Source organism: Vigna unguiculata, chromosome 4 (assembly GCF_004118075.2).
Source record: "Vigna unguiculata cultivar IT97K-499-35 chromosome 4, ASM411807v1, whole genome shotgun sequence".
Taxonomy (NCBI): domain Eukaryota; kingdom Viridiplantae; phylum Streptophyta; class Magnoliopsida; order Fabales; family Fabaceae; genus Vigna; species Vigna unguiculata.
The window spans coordinates 34,647,948-34,669,205 of NC_040282.1; the positions used below are offsets into that span (position 1 = coordinate 34,647,948).

At 30.9% G+C, this 21,258-nt stretch overlaps 1 protein-coding gene across 1 annotated transcript; it reads right to left on the reverse strand.

Annotated features, from left to right (window-relative positions):
* Positions 1–64: 64 nt before the first annotated feature.
* Positions 65–4,205, reverse strand: LOC114181653 (receptor-like protein EIX2). The gene is made up of 2 exons (XM_028068164.1): positions 751–4,205; positions 65–225 (listed from the first exon to the last, which is right to left on the reverse strand). The coding sequence occupies exon 1, from the start codon at positions 4,124–4,126 to the stop codon at positions 761–763; it is 3,366 nt and encodes a 1,121-aa protein (XP_027923965.1). The 5' UTR covers positions 4,127–4,205; the 3' UTR covers positions 65–225; positions 751–760.
* Positions 4,206–21,258: the final 17,053 nt, after the last annotated feature.

Sequence of the window (21,258 nt, forward strand, 5' to 3'; positions counted from 1 at the left end):
TAAACGTCAACATCTTTTTAAAAAATTAGATTATCATCATATAGATTATTAAATATCCAAAAAACCATTGCTATGACCAAAATTATTACATATAAAAAATACCCGTGCGTTGCACGGGTAGAAGGACTAGTTTTATATTACAAACTTCAACATTCAAATCTTCCACTTCCAGGAATCTATAATGCTTTCATCTCAGAACGGAGTCTTGAAGAAAATCGATTTAAACTGCAAATTCATATGACAGAGTTAGTAATGATGGAAAAAAATTGTGAAGACCAAATTTTAGTGATAAACTAAATGTAAACAAAAATATAGGAACTCTTTAGAGTACAAAAATGTGTATAACATTTAAGCATTTTAAAATGGTCCAAGCATAACTCATCTGAAAACATGAAAAGATCTAAAAACAGAGAACACTATTTATAATTTCTTTCACCAACAAAAACATTCGTTTCTTTGAGAAGGGACTACCATTATAGTAAAGCCATGAATAGGAGATTAGGATATAATCAATGTCTAATTAAATTGATGATATCCAATGTGTAGCTGAGAGAAAGAGACTAATAGAAGTACTTCTGAATTTACTATTGCCATGGATAAAGAATTAAATAAGTAAATTCTAAAAATTACTTTCATGCTATGCGAACTTGTACATTTAATTTTAGAAAGGCATTCTCGATTTAAAATCAAAACTAGTTACTCATTTACATTCAATAAAATTGAAAGAAAGAAGTTATCAGAATTATGTACCTGTTTGTCTTTAAGCCACCTTTGGCACTATGTCCAGTTCAACCATTACAAGTAGATAGTCTATGAGTGTGTTCAAGAATCTCAAGTAAGCAATTCTCCATGGTTGCCAAAGTAGTAATGGTCCTAATAAGCCCCAAAAGCCTGTGAAAAATCCTATCCCCAAACTCATGTATAATGCTTCATAGAAAACAGAATCTTCTCTATGGATTGCAGCTTCTTGAGGCTTTACTGATGTCTGATCTCCAGCACAACTCTTGTTAAGTTGTTCACCACAAAGATCAATATTTCCTTCAAAACAAGAGCCATCAAATGTATCCAAGTGTCTTCCCAATGGGATTCTTCCGGAAAGAGAGTTGTGTGACAAGTCTAATTTTTCCAGAAAATCCATTTGAGAAATAGAAGAAGGAATTCTCCCATTGAATTGATTTCTTGATAGGTCAAGGGATTCGAGTGAACTTAGATTTCCAATCTCGGAAGGAATTTCTCCACTCAAATTGTTTCTTGATAAATTCAAAGAAACTAATCCAATCATACATGTAATCTCTCTGGGCATTTTACCTGTTAAGTTGTTACATGATAGATCAATGCTACGAAGAACCAATTCTGGATGTGTGAAGCTGCGTTCCACTCCTTTCCATATCCATGTTATGTGAAGCGTATAATAACTATCATCGAAAATAGTATAAAATTCATAGTAAGTAGTGTTGTACCAATGCACACGACTTTCAGTTGTAGTTCTGTTGATGTTGTCTTCAGACAACGCAGCAAAATTGTTTAAACAAGTTGGTATTCCTCCCCACAATTTATTCCTTGAAAGATCAAACAATTGAATACTCTTCAAATAACATAGATGAAGGGGAAGATTTCCAGAGAAATGATTCCCTCGCATGATCAATATCATCAGTTGTTGCATGCTTTCTCCAATCCATGATGGTACTAGACCAGACAACATATTCTCACTCACATCCAGCATAATTAGATTGTTGCAATTCTTCAAAGAGGAAGGCAATTCACCCATTAAACTATTGTTTCGTAAAACCAAAGCTTCCAATTTAACAAGGGTGCCCATGGATATAGGAATTTTTCCTGTTAATTTATTGTTGCTTAAATCAAGAAACAATAATCGGTCTACAGATTTCCAACAATTTGGAAGCTGCCCCTTTATTTGATTATCTGATAAATCTAAAGTGGCCAAGTTTGGAGCTGTGACATTTCCACATAAGAACGAAGATAAATCTGAAAAATTATTTGAAGAGAGCAACAGCTCGGAAGCTTGTAACAAAAACAATGGAACTTTTCCCTCAAATTTATTTGAATTTAAATTTATATATGGTCTGGAAAGAAGCCTCAATTTCATATCAGGAATTGAACCAATGAGATTATTGTGAGCCATATTCAACGTGTACATATTCTGCAACTTATTCCAAAACCATTCTGGCACGGAATCATTAATGCCACTATCATATATATCCAGAAAGATTAACGAATTTTGAGACTGGAGCCAAGTAGGAAAATTCGGACCTAGTTTACAAGATGCAAGATGCAAGAAATTTAATCGAAAAGGAGGAACCCAACTAGAGACAAATTTTAGAGACAACGAGTTGTGTGACAAGGATAAGTAATATAATTTGGAAAAATTAGAAAAATGAGATTCAGAGACATCACCCTCTAGAGAATTCCCCTCCAATGATAAGGACTCTAACTCAGATAGCAGTCTGATGCTCTCAGGTATCTTGCCAGTAATTTGGTTATAAGATAAGTTCAATCCATAAATTATGTGTCTGCTACACCATGAAGAATTTTGCATGAAGCTCGAAAATTCACCATTCAACTTGTTATTTGAGAGGTCTAACATCTGTAACCTGCACATGCTCCCAAAGAAAGATGGAACTTTTCCGTGTAGTTTGTTATTGGAGAGATAAAGATATTCAAGAGAGTTCATCGATTTCCCAAATTCATCTGGAATGAAACCTTCCAATAAATTATAACCAAGGTGCAGGGTACGAAGATTGGTAGTGAAATTAGAAAGCCAGTGAAATATAGAGTATGATCTTAACAAGTTGTTAGAGAGATCAATGTGGAGAAGAGAGGACAAAGAATTCGTTGTGGAAGTGGATGAAATAAGGAAATTTCTATCTATCAGACTGCTGCTGCCTAGATGAAGCTCTTGGAGTTTGGAGCTGATATTAAAATTACCTAGAAACATTGATGATGATAGATTATTATAAGAGAGGTCAAGGATCTTAAGAGATGGAAAATTTGTACACAGAGAAGGTGACAAAGAGATACTATTATGAGGAAGATAAAGCTCTTGAAGATGAACGCTAAAGTTAAACAAGAGTTGAAATGTTGATGATGTTAACATATTAGAAGAGAGGTCTAGGAGGGCAAGAGAAAGGAAGTTGTTGAAAGAATGAGCGTGAAACAAAGATTGAATATCATTATCTAAAAGATTACAATCAACTAGCCTCAGCTCTGTTAAGTTTTGAAGGATCTTACTGATAGTTTGTAGCCACCGGCGAGAGGAGCCAAGATTATGCAATGAATTGAGCTCAAGAACGGTCAAGGAATGGAGAGAAGACAGCCACTGTGCATCCTTAGCTTTTATATCAAAATTGCCACCCAGCCGAAGAGTATGCAACAATGGAAGATTCCCAATTTGAAAAGGGATTGTTCCGGAAAGAGAATTTGGAATATTTAACCTCGTAATCTCTCCATAATAACCTCCAATACTGAGATACTGTAGCTTTCTGAGATTCCCAATTTGAGATGGGATTTTTCCGGAAAGAAAAAGTTCTCCAAGATCAAGATACTGTAACAGTTTGAGATTCCCAAACTGAATAGGAATTTCTCCCCAAAGAATATTGCCCCTAAGATTTAGATAGCGTAGTTGTGAAAGATCACCAAGTTTGGAAGGAATCCTCCCCACAAAGTGAGAATGGGAGAGATCAAGATATCTTAAGTTGGTGAAGCCCATGAAGTCTGGCATATAAATCCCAGCAAAAAAATTATGGCTGAGATCTAGATGGTCAATATATTTCAAGTGGATCAATGAAGTCACATTGATTGCACTTTTCAAATACAGTGTGTCGTTGGTTCCATGAAGATCAAGTAGTTGTACATGACCAGTTTGATGGTTGCAGTGAATGCGTTTCCATTTGCAGCAATCTGTATTATTGTGATGGTTGGTCCAAGTAGACAGCATGCCAAAGTCATCTATGAAGCTTTCTTTGAAGCTGAGAAGTGCTTGCCTCTCCCTCTCTATGCACTTTGCTTCACCACTTTCACTTGAGTTCTTCAATGTCACGCTAATTCCTGAAGTAAGCAATGAAAGCAGGAGAAGAAGATAAAATGATTTGAGAAAATAAGCACTCATTGAAGTTTTTTTGATATCAGATAATTCTAACAGAGAGCAGAGTAAAGAAGAGTAGTATAATGCGAATGATTCAGTTCTTTTTTTCTTTCACCTGTGATGTTTAGAATGCTCCATGCCTTCATTTATATCTTTAATTGTACGGACGGGTGGTGGCTTTCTAAAGACCAGTAAAAGAGAGAAAGTCTCAAAATTGATCTCATAAAAGAAATAATAAAAAGAAAACACAGTTCATAGATATGGAAAGTTATTATTATTTTAGCAATGTTCTCCTTCAACTTATTTTTATAATACTTTAACATAGTTTTTTTATATTCATTAGATTTATAGTATACGCATTACATACAAGTATTTATTTTTATGTAGCTAAAATTTGCAATAAACAAATATTTTTCATTGTATTAATTTAGATCAAACAATCTAAATTGTTATATAAAATTATTTTAAATAGTTGAAAATTTTTAAATATTAAAATTAAATTTGTAGATCGAAAGAGATGACGGTGATGAAACGGATCAAATAAAGAGAAAGATAAAAAGAAGATTAGTTTAATATTTATATAATTTAGTATTTTATTATCATAAACAATATTTTGAAATTTCATTTTTTTTAAAACAAGGAAATAATTAAATTAAACTGAATTTCATTTAATTTCTACAATATATATTCATTAACGTATCAAAGCATTTTTTTTTATATATATGAATTAAAATATATATATAAGACAAAAAGTAGAACATCGTTTGTGTATTGATTGATGTTGACATGGGTGTTTATTGGTTTCTTAGTTTTCTAACTATAACTTACTTTGAAAGGTAAATAAAAAACTATGGAGATCAACCCCATAAAAAATAGATTGATAAATTCCACTACAAAACTTTAAGTATAAGTTTACAAAAAAAAAAAATATAGAAAAAAGGAAAATTAATATTAGGAATTACTAGTATAGAGAATAAGAGTCTCGGTCTCCGAAATTGTTGGATCCTAATTATTAATATATAAGAGTAAATATGACACATTTGCGTAAGTGGCCAAAATATTTTGACCAACAAAATAACTTTTCTAATGCTTATAAAATCTAATAGTTTTTTTTTTATAATTTATCTGTTTCACAAAAAATTATATGAAATGACTATTTTTATTTTCTATAAAATATATATCCACTCAAAAGAAAAAAAATTAAACTAGACTCAATTTAATAAAACTTTAAGAATATATATATATATATATATATATATATATATATCATCGATGCTTAGATAAAAATATTTGTTCTTAGAAATGCAGGTTCTAGTGAAAATTTGAATCATGAAAATTATGTGATTGAGGTTGGGAATAATTTGCCATATGCATCTGATTTTGAAATTTTTGACAATAATAAAGAAAAATTGTTTTACCATTTGATGGAAGTTCCAAAGCGACTAGAGATAAGACCAATTCATAGTATATAAGTGAGGTGCAAACCTCACCTTATAAGTCAGTTTTGTGAGGTTGAGTTAGGCTTAAAATCCACTTCTAAACATCATTTACATCTTATAAGAGAAATGAATATTGTTTTTTCCCGAAACATTTTTCATCTGCTTATTCTTGTAAAATGTTGAAGACGGCAAAATTAATTAGTGACAGAAAAAGGCTAGATTAATCGAAATATGTGGACAAAATATATTGTTTGTTGTAATTTGTTTAAATTTGAAATAACAAAAACTTTGAAAGCGAATGATTTAGACATTGGAGACATATTAGCGAACATTGAATTTGAAAATATTTTTTTACCATAACAATAACATGAATACTTGCAAATGAATTTCAAGACTAAATAAGAATCAAACATTGATAAAAGCTTGCGAAAAGAGATTTTGAAATAGAGTTGGTTTTACTTAGAATATGTGTAGCTATGGAATGTCTTACAAAATACAATTTGACTTTTCGATGACCAAATGTAAAAATTATATAAAGATAATAATGGTAATTTCTTAAGATTGATTGAAACTATTATAAAATTTGAACTGATAATGCAAGATCACGTTAGGAGCATTCAAAATTGTCAAACTCATTATCACTGTCTTTGGAATAAAATTCAAAGTGCGGTTATCTCCATGTTGGTCAATGTGTTACAAGTTCCATCATAAATATTATTAAAGAAGTAAAACATTTTTCTAAGATAATTTATTGTACTTTTGATGTGAGTCATAAATAATAACTGACTCTAATGATAGGGTGTTTAAATATATCAATTAATAAAATCAAAAATTGAAAATCACTTTTTAGAATTTTGAAAATGGACGACACATCGTTGGGAATTTTTAATGAATTATAAGCTTGGTGAAGTCTCTTCTTAATCTTAAAATTGATTATAAAATGGGTTGGAGTTAAGATAATATCTTTATATGAAAGAAAAATACCGAGTTCATAAATATTTTCTTCAAATAAATCCAAGAGCTTCGGTACACTTTGTGTTTGTCATACTCTTAATCTTATTTTTATTGGTATGACCATTCTTGTATTAAAGTTGTTTAAGTTTTTGGAATAGTTCTACCAAAAAAAAAAAGTGGATAATTATGCTTGATAATGTTTATAGCTTAACAATAAAAATCCTTGTCTAATACTTGTTGGAAAAGTCAAATTAAAAATGTTGAAAGCTATTAAATTTCAAAGTCTTCAATATTAACTCTAATTTGTTTGTATAAATTTTATGATAATGTGTTAAAAAGTGGATTTAAGCTTGATTCAATTTCATAAAATTAAATTCTAAGATAAGATTTGCACTATCAATATATTGTAAATTGATATTATTTTATGTATGACTTTTCCAAAATTCTCTCTCATAATTTTATTTATTTATTTTTTATCAGTATAAATTTATATATTTATATGACAACATTTGGAGTGTTCCGATCCATATACAAAATTATGTACATTATTTTCCAAATAGATTGTCCCAATAATATAAGATAATACCTTACATTTGCAATCCAAGTACTCCTTTTCTATATATTTCAATCTTGACAATGATATTCATAATTCTTCATAATAGATTAATTACAACGGCTATCTTCCTACATAATGTGCTATGACCATGTAGTACTTAAGTCCAACAAGGTTTCATCAATATTATCTAACAGGACATGGTCTTCAAAATTTTAATTTCTCGCACAAAATTTTTACACTTCAAACCTCCTTCCTTTGATGTTCTTTCCTCGCAATATTTGATTGGTTTTAGTTCTCGATGGTTTTTACCAGTTTCCTCCTATATAAGCCTTCTTTCTCTTCATTTTCCTGCAAAAGCAATCATCTAGACTAGATCGTCTGAGATTTGTTAGTCCTGGTTAATTATGCTATCTATGTAGTCCTCCATTTTATTGTCCTATTATCCAAGTGTCTACTTATATTTTGTGCAAAGTAACTTTTGAGGCATCTTATAACAATGTTTTAATACAATATAGAGGACATAAATACCAATTAGAGTATGAGAAAGATGATATTTTATATTTGCTCCTTATTCCTGATCATATCCTCATTTGGGCCATATATATGATTTCTTCTTCATCCACCTTTTTCTTTTCGAAAAAAGATGTTATTTCTTTGATTCCATATACTCCATATGATAGTTATCCACATCCCCTTTCAAATGTTGATTTCTTTTTTATTTAGTTCCATTAAGTGAAAGCGATTAAAATTTATTTTTATCTAGTTATGGTGTACATTACTAACTCCTACATCCAAAAAACAAATGGCTGGTTGTTTCCTCACTCTTCCCACACATAACACACAGTTCATTTTTCAACCCACAGCTCTTACGTTTTAATTATTCCTTAGTAGGTATTTTTTTATTTTTTCATAACCCTCCATGCTAAACATTGAGCTGACGGTAGTACTTATACTACCCATAATTCTGTAAAAATTGTGATTTCTTTGTCCTACCTTCATTCCACTGTCCTATTCCTCCTCCAAGTTGCTTGCTTCATATTTGAATTGGCCTATAATGCAGCGTAAAAGTGTATAATTATCGTCACAAAAATTTCTGCTGTATTTTAATCATCTATTGACTCACACAAACCAGCATCTTAAACAAGGATATGTAATATAAATGGTTTGATAACAGTCCGATAATGGACCGATAATGGACGAAATAATAGGCTAATCGAACAAAAAATTCCACTGCTCATGACTAAGAATTTAATTATTACAATTGAGAAGTTTTTAGTTTTCGTTTGATATGCTTATTAGTATGGAATCTTATTTTCTATTAACATAATAACTAATAAATTACAATTTAAGTATATCTGAATTGACGCTGACATAAATCAAATGGAAAGTGTACTATTGCTTTTTGAAATGTATAGAAGATAAGGTTCATGTATGTGGTATGAATATTGTTAAAAATATTGTAGTTGATATGGATGTAGACCTTATCTTTTCAACAAAACTTCACTTTCATAGGAAAAAAAATAATTTGATGAAAAATAAGCAATAGAATGAAACAAATATTTGAGTAATTATAAAGACATTTGAAATTAATTTTAGATTCTTATTTGATTCAAAGAAGTCAAAGTCATTTTAAATTTTCTCATGATTATCCATATGTTGATTTAGAAGATTTATTTTCTGTGGGAACTACTTGGTCTACTAACTTAATATCAGCCATAAATATTACCGAGTCCGACAAAAGTGCAAATTATTATCCAAATGCATCAATTGCTTACAGATTATTGTTAAATGTGACTAGAACATAAGCTGAAAGAAATTTTTCTAAATTGAAATTAATAAAATCGTAAGGTCATCAATGTCACAAAATGTTGAATTATTTAACAAATTTATCTATTAAGATATTGTAAGAAAATATTACGTGTTGGTTTTATTATTAAGGATTTTGCATCTCAAAATGGTGGACGAAATAATTTTTTACCATAATATTTTGAAGTTTTTTGTGTCTGCTATATTAGTCGGTATTAATAATGAAAGATGACATGGATTGATGAGATAATAAATGATTGCAGAAGATGAACTAGCAGAAGTCCTCGAAGTCTTTGGGTGACTCTGTTTCAGAAGAGTTAAGGGCTTGTGCCCACTAGTAACCTCTCCACACACGGCATCATTTGGATTGTGTGAAGTTTTTTCTGCTCTGTAGACCCCCACAAAGTGGTACATTTCTTGAAATCCTTTACCACAAAAAATTAAATAGAATCACTACAAAATTTCATTTTACGAATGTGCCAATGAAAAGAGTTCTATGAAATATAAATGTGACTCACTTCGGCATTGTATAGAGAGTAATGTGGAAGGAAATATTAGAAGATATGCATTTTCAACCACATCTCTTATGACGAAGTCTTCTGCTACATATATGAACATATGAACATATCATTAACAATGTTACTAAATTACATGTATGAAGATTTTGAAAGGGTATGTGAAAAATCAATATCGTCCAGAAGCTTCAATGATTGAAAGGTATATCGTTGAAGAAAGTATCGAAATTTGTTCAGATTACACAACAAAAGTAATTCCGACAGGAGTTCCTCCCAGATCATGGTTAAACATGTGTTCTATAAGTAAAAACATTTGGGGTGTGAATGTGGTAACCAAAGATTGCACAGAACTATTGCAAGCATATTTATACATATTGAACAACATTGATGAGGTGATCTCTTACTTATTTGCACACAAAGTCATTGTAAAGACACAACATCCGAGACGATAAGAGAAATGGCAGTTAACGAAGCATAACATAACGTTCATGTCTTGGTTTAAATCTGAGGTTTTGAAAGATTAACAGTCTTCTGAGACTATGATGTGGCTAGCAAATGAATTGAAGTTTGATGTTGTAACTTGTAGAGGTTATGAAATTAATAATTGCACATTCTATAAAAGTCTTTGGATGATAAAAGCATAGTACAAAATAGTGGAGTGAGTCTTGAAGCTAAGTCATTGCAATTTTCCACATCCAAATATCAAAATTTGTTAATTGAGTCAATGACGTACTATGGTGTAAAAGAAGAGGTATGGGAGGCTGACTATACTATGTTTACTATTCCACTGTTCAAATGTAAGTGGATTGATAATAAGAGTGATGTCAAAATTGATGAATTGAGTATGACTTTAGTTGATTTTCGAAAGGTGGGTTATCGAGACGAGCCCTTTATCATGACACATCAATCATCTCAATTTTTTTATGTAAAAGATCATGTGTCTGAACATTGGTTTGTCACTCTTCATGGCAAGAAACAAATTGATGTTAATGAAAAGAATTTAAGTAACCTTCATATTACTGAGACTCATCCATTTAAAACAACGATAAATTTTGATGAGGCCCCAGTACTTGACGACGTACATGCAATTCAGAAAGATCAAAATGAGGGAATATACATATAACCAATCATAACTTTATGTATGAATATGAAATTTTTGTATAAATTTACGTGTTTTGTTAAATAATATGTTATTTGTTATTTTAAATGTTTGTTATTAATCTTTTGTATTTTTTTTCTTTTAATAACATATATATGGCTAACCATCAGACTTCATCATCAAAGGATGAAGTGCCCAGAAAGAAAACCACCAGAGGAGCCATTAGATTGAGGAAAATCTTGTTGAGACAAGCTAAAGGTAAGAAGACTCATGTCATTATTGACGTCATCACTGGTCAAGCTTCAGGTCGTAATAGAGACCTCTTCAGAAGATATTTAGGGAGTATTGGCACGTGACATAAATTCCATCCTTACTTCAACGGAACATGATATGGTAGGATATATTGGTAAATTACGTCACATAATTTTTTTAATTTATATTTTTATTATATTGGAAAAGCAATTGATGTGCATTTTCTTTATTGCAGACGACAATTGATATTCCAAATGTGGCAACGCTTAAACATAAATGTTTGTTAGTGGTTGCCAAGGATTTTCATGGTTTTAAGACAAAACTGACATCTAGGTATATCTATGGAGCTAAAAAGAATGAAGATCCACGTGAGCTATACAAGGCAATTGATGAAGACACTTGGCATTAATTTGTTGTGTCTTGTACGTCTGAGCGATGGAAGGTTTGTTTACTTGAATTCAAAAAATTGTTGAAATTGTGTACAAGTTGAACTAATTCAAAAAATGAATTATATGTTATAGGTGAAGAGGACAAAAGCCCAAACAATAAGTTCTTAAAATAAAAACCACACTTATTGTCTCGTGGTGGGTATAAAAAGCTTAAAGGGAAGATATTGATGGAAAAAGAAAAGTCTAGGCCCCACCTTCTGATGGTGATTGTCCCGTGCCTTGTTCACCACCATCTCATCATCAAAAGTGAAAGTTAGCCCGTCTACGATCATCGGGCACCTACACTTTTGAAATTGCACGAGAAATCTCTGAAAAAATTGCAAGAGTTAACTTTACTTTAAACAATAATATGATTTTATATCAATTTTCTTTTAATTTTCTTTTGTTATATCGCAAGACTCCTTAGTTAAGTAGAGCTCGTAAGGTACCTTCATTTGAGAAGGTCGTCATGACATTCTTGCTATTGCAATTGGACGACCTGAGCACCCTGGACGTGTGTGTGCTATTGGATCAGGAGTCGGCATTCGCCAATATTTTGGTGGCTCCTCTAGTCAGTCTTCATGGACATACAATGCTTAGTATAAAGAAAAATTGACACAACGGTTGACGAAATAAATCACTGAATGAGTTATGCATCATTTCAAACAACATTTTGGTGGTCATGGCATCCCTCCACAACTAATTCCCCAACCAGAACCTTTTGTGACCTCAATAGGTAAAATTAACAATCATTTTGTGCTAAGTTATGATCTTCCATAATTATGATTTAATAAAATAACATTAACATTGCCTCTGACACGTAGAAGTAGAAGGGGAGTTGTTCGACTCTAGCTATACCAGGGGATGACGCAGACGATGCTCATCAATGTGAACTATATGTTCTGCATGGTATAAGAAAGACACTAGTGGCTCGCGGAACAATATTTAAGACAACCATTATTCTTCATGGTATGGAGCTAATGGATGATGAGATTAAGGTCATAATAGAGGAAGTTATTGTACCAAATATTTTAGTTCTTATGCCAACAAATGAGGTATATACTTTGGTACAAGCATTTCAATCTTTCCTCGCTTAGCCTAAAGATTTGGTTGGTTCTATTTCTATTCCCTCGGTATAGATCCCCAAACCTACCTTATAGTACTCTGAATTTTAAGTTTACATGTTATTTATGTTCACAGTCAAATTATTTTTTCCATGCAATAATAGTCACATGAAGTGGAAAGTCTTGAACCTATGAAGATTCCAATATCTTTGGACGATCCTCTTGGTGCATTACACCAACTTGCTAACATCATAAGTGATCAGTCGATGACGGTTCCATGGGATTCTGATGTATTAGGAAGAGATAGTGACATCCCAATGTAATTGCATAAGCAAGGTGTCTTAGAGCTTGCGTTGGGGACAAAAAACTGAATATTACCTTTATTCAGTTATGGATGATGTAAGCATCTAAACCATTCATTGTGTTTAATTAATTTATCTAGTAATTTATATTAAATAAATGTTTTTGTCTAGGTATATGTTTGGTGTCAGTAACAATATAGGGTTGAGTGATGTATATGGGTTTATAGACCCCCAACTCATTCATGCAAACAATAAATTTGATGACATTCAAGCATACGTCACCCAGTGCTTTGGATAGGGGAAGGAAATATATTTTGTCTCCTATATTGCTGGGTAAGTGTAGTTTGTTGACTTCTAATTATAATATGCTATTTTAAGGTAAAACAATGAATTTTATTTTGATTGTAGGCATCATTGGCAACTAGTTGTGATTTCCATGAAGGACAACATTGTTGTGTGGCTTTGTTCCTTGCACAGGTAACCCCCTAACCATCTCAGACAAGTTATAGATTGGTAAGAACTTCAATTTTATGAACTTTCTTTCTTATATAATTGTATCTTAACACCTTACCTTTTTCATAGTTCAATTGATGCACATAGAATGATGTTAGAGAAATCAACTACTATGACAAAAAGGCTAGCATGGTTGGGCCTCCAGGTTTGGTATTTTGGTCTATAGTATTGTAATTATTCGATTTCTTTTCTTCCTTAATTACTTATAATTGTGCATTCATTGCAGTGTAATTTACAAACCAGCTCATATGAGTGCGGATACTATGTAATGCAATGGATATCAACCGTTGTACATGCTCGTATCGCAAGTGGTTGGGAAATAGTAATAATTTCACTACATCAAATACTTATCTACAATTTTGTCTTAGTTTATATAATAATTTAAATTATTCTCTTGTGTGCAGAGATTCAATACCACTACATCAATCCCCGCCAAGTCCATCAAATATTTAAGGATAGTTTGTACAAAGTGCATTATACAAATGTACAATAATACTTAGTATATTTGTTTATGGTAGCATATGAGATTTTAATGAATACTACATTAATATGAATAGTATTTAAGTATTTTGCCACATTTTCTGTTCGAATAACATTTGGCTTTTATATCTGGTTTTCTGGTTGAAAATTTGTAGGTTAAATGTGTTGGATATGAAAGAAACAGGACCAGAATTAAAAAAAAAAACGACACCTTTATGCTTTAGTTGTAACCAAAACCGATGCAAAAGGTTATTTCGATTTTTTTTAATAGCTAATATGCATCAGTTGGACCAGACCTGAGGCAGTAAATCTTGCTTTCTGCCTCGGTTGGACCAGACCTGAGGCAGAAAGTATATTTAATTTTTTTTTATATTTCTGATACCCAATTATGCCTTAGTTAGGCGGGAACCGAGGCAAAAACTCTTAAATATGCCTCAGGTTCATAACCGAGGCATAAAGAACTACCTTTTACCTCGCCTACGCACCCGAAGTCAAAAGTTGAAAATAATTGTTGTTGTTTCCCTTCCCTGCACTAGTGTCAGATTTGTGAAAGGAGGATTATGGTATTAGCATCTCCTGATTGGTCAGATGTGAGAGTGGAAGACTGTGACACGTGGTGATGTTTGATTGGGCAAATTATGAATGCTAGGATGAGTATTTCCTAGGAGTAATTTTTACACGGGCATTGGCTAACATTGATGTAGGGTGTATGATGTTTATGCACAGGTATGAAAAATTCTTGGGATGGTGTAATTTCAAGTGAAAATACTATCTATTATGGTGGAGTATGATTGTTGGTGAACACGATGAAGATGCATCTATTTTAATCATGGTGGAGTTTGTTGAATATGAGTTGTAAAGTCTCACTTATCTTAGGATAAGAAAGGGAGTGAGTGCTCATGGTAATATAGGTCTCTTAGTTCATGTTTTTAGTTGCCCCAAATCTTACCACTTTGAGCTAGTGTACTTTTTTGTACTCTTGTAAGTAAAGTGTTGTGATATATAACTAAGTTCTTACTCAAAAGAGTGAGTGTACTTAAGGTCAAGAATTGAGAATTAAACCGTGTTGTATAAATATACACATAATAAATATTTTCTGATTGTCTTTTGACATCTATCATAATTTTTTTTTATATTTAAAATTTTCACGTTATATTATATATGTATCTTGTTTTTGTTCTAATTTTTCTGGCAATCAAATAATTTTTGGACGAATTAAACTTCATTGTTTTTTCCAACACTAACGTCACCTACTCTTACCCTTGCATCTTTCCGACGTCTCCTACACATAACGTGTCGTACTCCTAACGTCGCCCACATTCACTCTAACCTACTCTCGTCGTGGTCTATTTCTAACATCGTTTACACACTGTGGCCTAGTCTTAACGTCACCATTATAACTTACCCCTAACGTCAGTCGGTATTAATAATGAAAGATGACATGGATTGATGAGATAAGAAATGATTGACAGAAGATGAACTAACAGAAGTCCTCGAAGTCTTTGGGTGACTCTGTTTCAGAAGAGTTAAGGGCTTGTGCCCACTAGTAACCTCTCCACACACGGCATCATTTGGATTATGTGAAGTTTTTTCTGCTCTGAAGACCCCCACAAAGTGGTACATTTCTTGAAATCCTTTACCACAAAAAATTAAATAGAATCACTACAAAATTTCATTTTACGAATGTGCCAATGAAAAGAGTTCTATGAAATATAAATGTGACTCACTTCGGCATTGGATAGAGAGTAATGCGGAAGGAAAAATTAGAAGATTTGCATTTTCAACCACAGCTCTTATGACGAAGTCTACTACACTACATATATGAACATCAGAAGTTTACTGCACCTTCCTAACAAATTTTTATGAGGGCCGATCAGTCGATAGAATGATTGATCGGGTACGCAGCTAGTATCTGATAATTATAATTAAGGGGTGATTGAGCCATAATTAACTCATGATAAATAGAAGTGTGTTATAGAAATTATGCTTTGTTTTTTCTGAATATGTTGAAATTCATCAAAAATATATTATTCTCACGCATAATCATATCCAAATACTTTTATTTCATTCTAGATACAAGTGACTAAAATTCTTAAGATATGCAATCAAATTAATGAAGATAAGTGCTAAAATGTATGTGTATAACACGTAAAATGAACACTTATGATGTTGACATGTATGCTTATTGTTTCGTAATTTTGACTTATTTTGCAAAGTAAATAAATAAAAGAGAGAAGCTATGGAGCTCAATCCAAAAAAAAAGAAAAAGAAAATTCACTTCAAAACATTGAAGTATAATTTTACGAAAAAGAATATAGAAAAAAGGACAATTAAATTAAGAATGCCCAGAGAATAAGATTCTCACTCTCCAAAAGTTTTAGATCTTAATTATCAATATAAGATTAAATATGACACATTTAGTAAGTGGCCAACATATTTTGACCCTTAAACTTGTCTAATGTTCACACAGTTTAATACTTTTTTTTTGTATAATTTATCTAGTTAACAATACATATATGAAATGTCTATTCTTTTATTTTTATAAAATATCTATTCACTAAAAAAACTTTAGATGGAACTCGTCACGATTTTATAAAAGGTGTCTTAGATAGTGAAAGGAAAAAAGGAAGAAAGTGTATTTAAAACCACCTTAGAATCTCGTATTTAAAACCACCTTAATTTAATTTTAGGAATATATATTAATTCATTCAGGAATTATTATTTATCAATAAGAGTAAACATAACACATAGTATGTTTCCAGAGCTTCACCCACTAAATTTATTACAAGAATTTTAATTTCATAATTATTATTTTATTATAATATAATGCATAAATATAAATTCTCTATATATTTAAAAATTTATCTAATTTATAGATATGATAATTTCTATTAAAATTTATTATAGAATTAAAATTATTAAATATGAATTCTCTCTATATATTGAAAGATTTATCTAATTTATTGATACGATAATTTTTTATTAACGTTTACTATAGAATTAAAATTATTAATTTTTAACAAAATTATATAAGAATAAAACATATAGATAAATTATATATATACAAAATTAATAAAATGAAGCATTGATTTAAGATGACATTAATATCTATTTTATATTTTTGTTTAATGTGTGAATTGTTATTATTTTAGTTTTATCTACTTGCACTATCACTACTAAAAAAACTCATATTTCCTGTCAATTTTGTTTTGAATTTTTTTTCGTAGAAAATACTTATAAATTTTGTTGTAAAAAAAATTGTAAGAAATTGCTATCAATTTTCTTGCAAAATATTTTGTATAAAACACTTTTCGCAACAAATTGTGTAGGAAATACTTGCAAATTTTATAATTTTGTAGAAAATTATCACCCACAAAGGAATTACCTACCAATTAAAATTCTTAGAAAAAATGACAGAAAAAAGTCTTTTCTTTCAAATTTGTAAGAAAAATCTCATGTAATATGAGAATTTCTAGTATTGACAAAAATCAAATTCATTATACTTGAACTATCCATAATGAGTAAATTTGAGAAGTGAATGATTTGAACATGGATATTATTTATGCTACTATCATCTAGTTAGTGATAATTTTAAGCTTATTTTTTTCTTTTTTGTTGAAAAATAATTCAAAAGATTATAATTAAGGTCATTAAATTATTACAATTGTCTATTTATATAAAAAAAATACATTCACTATTGAAAACAATATTCTTCCTCAAACAAAAATCATATACTCTATTTATTCAATTTGTTCCAAACTCAACATATTGCTATTTATCATTATAGACAAAAGTATTTAAAAGCAATTTATAATACTTATCATCATATTCATTATTCTAATTATTGTTATTATTATTCAAAATAAATGTTATATGAATTTTATTGTTTTTTATATAATATAATATATTCTTATAAATACTCAGTAGATCATTACTTTAAAAAGTATGCATGTAACATGTAAAAAAATAGTTAAATATGATGTCATGAAATCAACAATAAACTATGATGAGACATGGATTTAAATGAAAATGGTAAAAACATTCTTGACTAACATATCTAAAAATTCAAAATAGTGAATTGTCTTTACTATTATTAGTTCAATTTGTCTATCTTGAATTTGTGATGAATATAATGTCTCTTGGATTTTTTGTTTTTGATGGAGCAATTCTATGTCACACAGTTGAATATGTAGAGTAGGTCAATAACTTCATGTCATCTTTGATAAGTGGTTTGGAAATTACTTATTTAAGTTTAAACATACCTTGCCAATCAAATGAAGATCAACAAATTCAAGTTGAGTGGTTTACATTTGAATTCTTCAATGAAATAAAATATTTAGGCATATCAAATCATCGATGAGTTGAAAATAGATGTATTATGCTTATAAGAAATATTGATCAAGAAAAAAATGTCTTTACAATGACATAAGATTACAAGTTAACAAGTCAAGGGAAAATGTGATTTGTGCTACTATAGGGAAAAAATATTAGGGAAAAGATATCTTTAAAACGTGAGTATGACAACTACAAAATTGACTACAAATAAATCTTTAAAACTCTTTACAAACGTCAAACTTACAGCATTTGCGATACAAAAAAGGTATACACCTTTTTATTTTAAGTTTTATTTCTATTTGTGTTTATCAAAGTTACTTTGTGGATCGCATATGGAAAATATCGATATAACTTCATTGATTGACTTGCAAAAATTGGAAAATTTGGATCTCAATTTTCATCATTATTCCATTGATGGTCAAATTCTAGCATCCATCAGCTCCTTCCAAAGCTTAAAATATCTCTCACATTTAAGTTACATGGATCTTTCAATAAATGACTTTTCTAGTAAGAGAAATAAGTTTTTGGATGAAAAAACGTATTTACTTTTGGTTGTTATTTTATTTATGACATCAACAATACAATTTATAAGCTTATAATTTTTGTCTATTGTATTCCTAATGTCTATAAAGACTTTTTTTATTAAGGGGTCTATTTAAACTCAAATTTGTAAAAATGGATTTGTTGATTTTTTTTTTTGAAAAATAGGGTCAAGTCGTCATGGTGAAAGACAACATTAAAAGTGATGTCATCCTCCACCATACCGGTTTCTTTATTTTATTTTTTTCAAAAAGTGAAACAGTACGATAACAAATCTGTTTCTATTCACTTCAAAAGTGAAGTCGTCCTTACGCATGACGACTTCATTTTTTCTATTTTTTTTTCAATTATCTGTAGAGGAATGCAAAACTACCTCTTTTTCTTTCTTCTCTTCGTCTCCACTTCATGTGCAGCCAAAGACACATTTCCAAAAGGTTCCGCACTTTCAGTAGAGAAACAAAGTGACATCCTCCTTTTCATCCAATGGCAATTTTTCCGTCGGTTTCTTCCGAGTTGTTCAAAACGCCCTCTGCTTCCCCGTTTAATTTTACAAATTTAGTATAAAAAAACTAAATAATATATTAAAAAAAACAAATATAAAACTGAAGTCGGCCCAAGGACGACTTCACTTTTAAAATGAATAGAAACCGGCTTCTCACAACACAGTTTTTCTTTTTGAAAAAAAAATAAATCAGAGAAACCGACATGGTGGAGGACGACATCACGTAATGTCGTCCTCCACCATAACGACTTGATCCTATTTTGCAAAAAAAAAAAAAAAAATTAACGAACCTATTTTTACAAATTTAAATTTAAAAGAACCCCGAAATAAAATAAAAAACCGTCTATAAAGGACTAATACATTAACTATCTAACGGCTAGTACATTAATTACTTACAATTATAAATGGTTAGTATGCTAACTATCACCAACACAATGGCTATAACATAAGATGTAATCACTTATGGGCATCTAACATTTTCTGGTGCAATCACTTATGAGCTTGGAAATTTGTCACGTGTGATGTATCTCGATCTTTCAGGAAATTCACTTATCGGAACACTCCCGTTCCAGGTTGGAAATCTTCCTCTCTTGTCTTCTCTTGGACTTGACGGTGTTTCTGGTCTTAAACTAAAACATGAAAATTGGCTATCTTCTCTCTCTTTATTAACAACTCTCAGTCTCAATTCAATTTCTCATCTTGGCTTCCCTCATCCGTGGCTCATATCATCAATGAGCATCTCCCAAACTTAAGAGAGTTAAGTCTAGACAGTTGTGGTCTTTCAGATGTTGATTTTTCACCATTGTTTCCTTCTCATTCCAACATTTCCACTTCACTTTCCAACCTTGATCTCTCTAATAATATGCTGACGTCATCAACGTTCCCGTTGTTGTGCAACTACAGCCCTAATCTCCAAGAGCTTTACCCTGGTGGTAATAAAATTGTTTTGCCATCTACTCATTATGTAAATTTTGCTCTTTTGTTATCCTTGACCTCTCTCAATAATCTGACTCACATAAATTTCAAGGAAATCTCAACTTTAGCACCAAACTACAAAAACTTAAGTTCTGAATGCGGCCTTACCGATAAAAGTTTTCTCGTGTCATCTACTAACATTAAAATTTTTCATTCTCTTGTCACCCTTGATCTCTCATATAATCTATTGAGATCATCGGTTGTATTTCACTGGGTTTGCAACTGCACCGCCAATATTCAAAGCCTTTCCCTATATGATAGATTGTTAGAACTTAGAAGGTCCCACTCCAGATGGATTTGGGATAGTAATGAGCTCTCTCAAATTTCTTGAATTCGGTTCTGACAAACTAAAAGGCAAGATTCCAGCTTCCCTTGGGTTTCTTTATCAGTTGTAGTCTCTTCGTCTTGAGGAGAATAACTTGGAGGGTGATATCGATGAATTGCATCTCACAAATTTGTCCCAATGATAGAGCTAGAAGGTGTAATTCCTACATTTTTGCAACACGCTGGCATATTGGATCTGTCCGAAAATAAGTTTTCAGATTTAAATACACTTTTGTTCAAAAATAGAGTAACAGTAAACGTGCGCACTTTGGATTTATCAAGTAATCAAATAGCAGGACAACTGTCTGAGGGTTGGGAACATCTAAGTTCTTCACTAGTATATCTTGATCTAAGAAATAACAAATTATCAGGTAAGATTCCACAGTTCATGGGTGATCTTGTTCATTTGGAAGATCTAGTCTTACGAAACAATAATTTTATTGGAGAACTGCCACTCACATTTGAAGAATTGTTCTAACTTAGCTTTTGGGGTTTATTTGGATCAATGTTACTTTGGCAACCATGGAGAATTTCTTACATGAGATTCTTGAACAGAATGATAGACTATATACTTGTAATGGCTGAACTCAACGTTGCCAAGTGCCATAGGTGGCTAAAAGTATAGTTAGTAGGTATGTTCTTCCAATAACTTCTTTCTTATAATTTGCTACTTCATTTCTATGCTTTTGTTTAAATCAGTGAGGATGAATCTTTTTGTGAAAGTAAATTGTTTATCTAGGTATCAGTCAAGTTGTTAGATTTATTAATTCTTTCCTTTTTCATTTTTTTTTGTAACAAGTGTCGTTTACTTCATTATATATTTCTTCACCTGTGTGTCTCTAACACTCACAAATTTGTGTGCATTAATTTAAAATTTAAAATTTAGTTTGTCTATATTTATTTTAATTAGTTATTGCCTTAACAAACAGTAATTGTCCTGAAAGTCATTATTTTCCCTGCAATAAAAAAATATCATATATGGCATGTTCTGTTTGGATAAGTTTTTTTTTTTTTGCTATAGCACAACTTCTCGTATGTTTAAACCTCCTAATTAAGTCTCTAACTTTTCTTC

Coding starts and splice junctions, on each gene's coding strand:
- LOC114181653 (XM_028068164.1), bottom strand. CDS start 4,126: ATGAGTGCTTATTTTCTCAAATCATTTTATCTTCTTCTCCTGCTTTCA.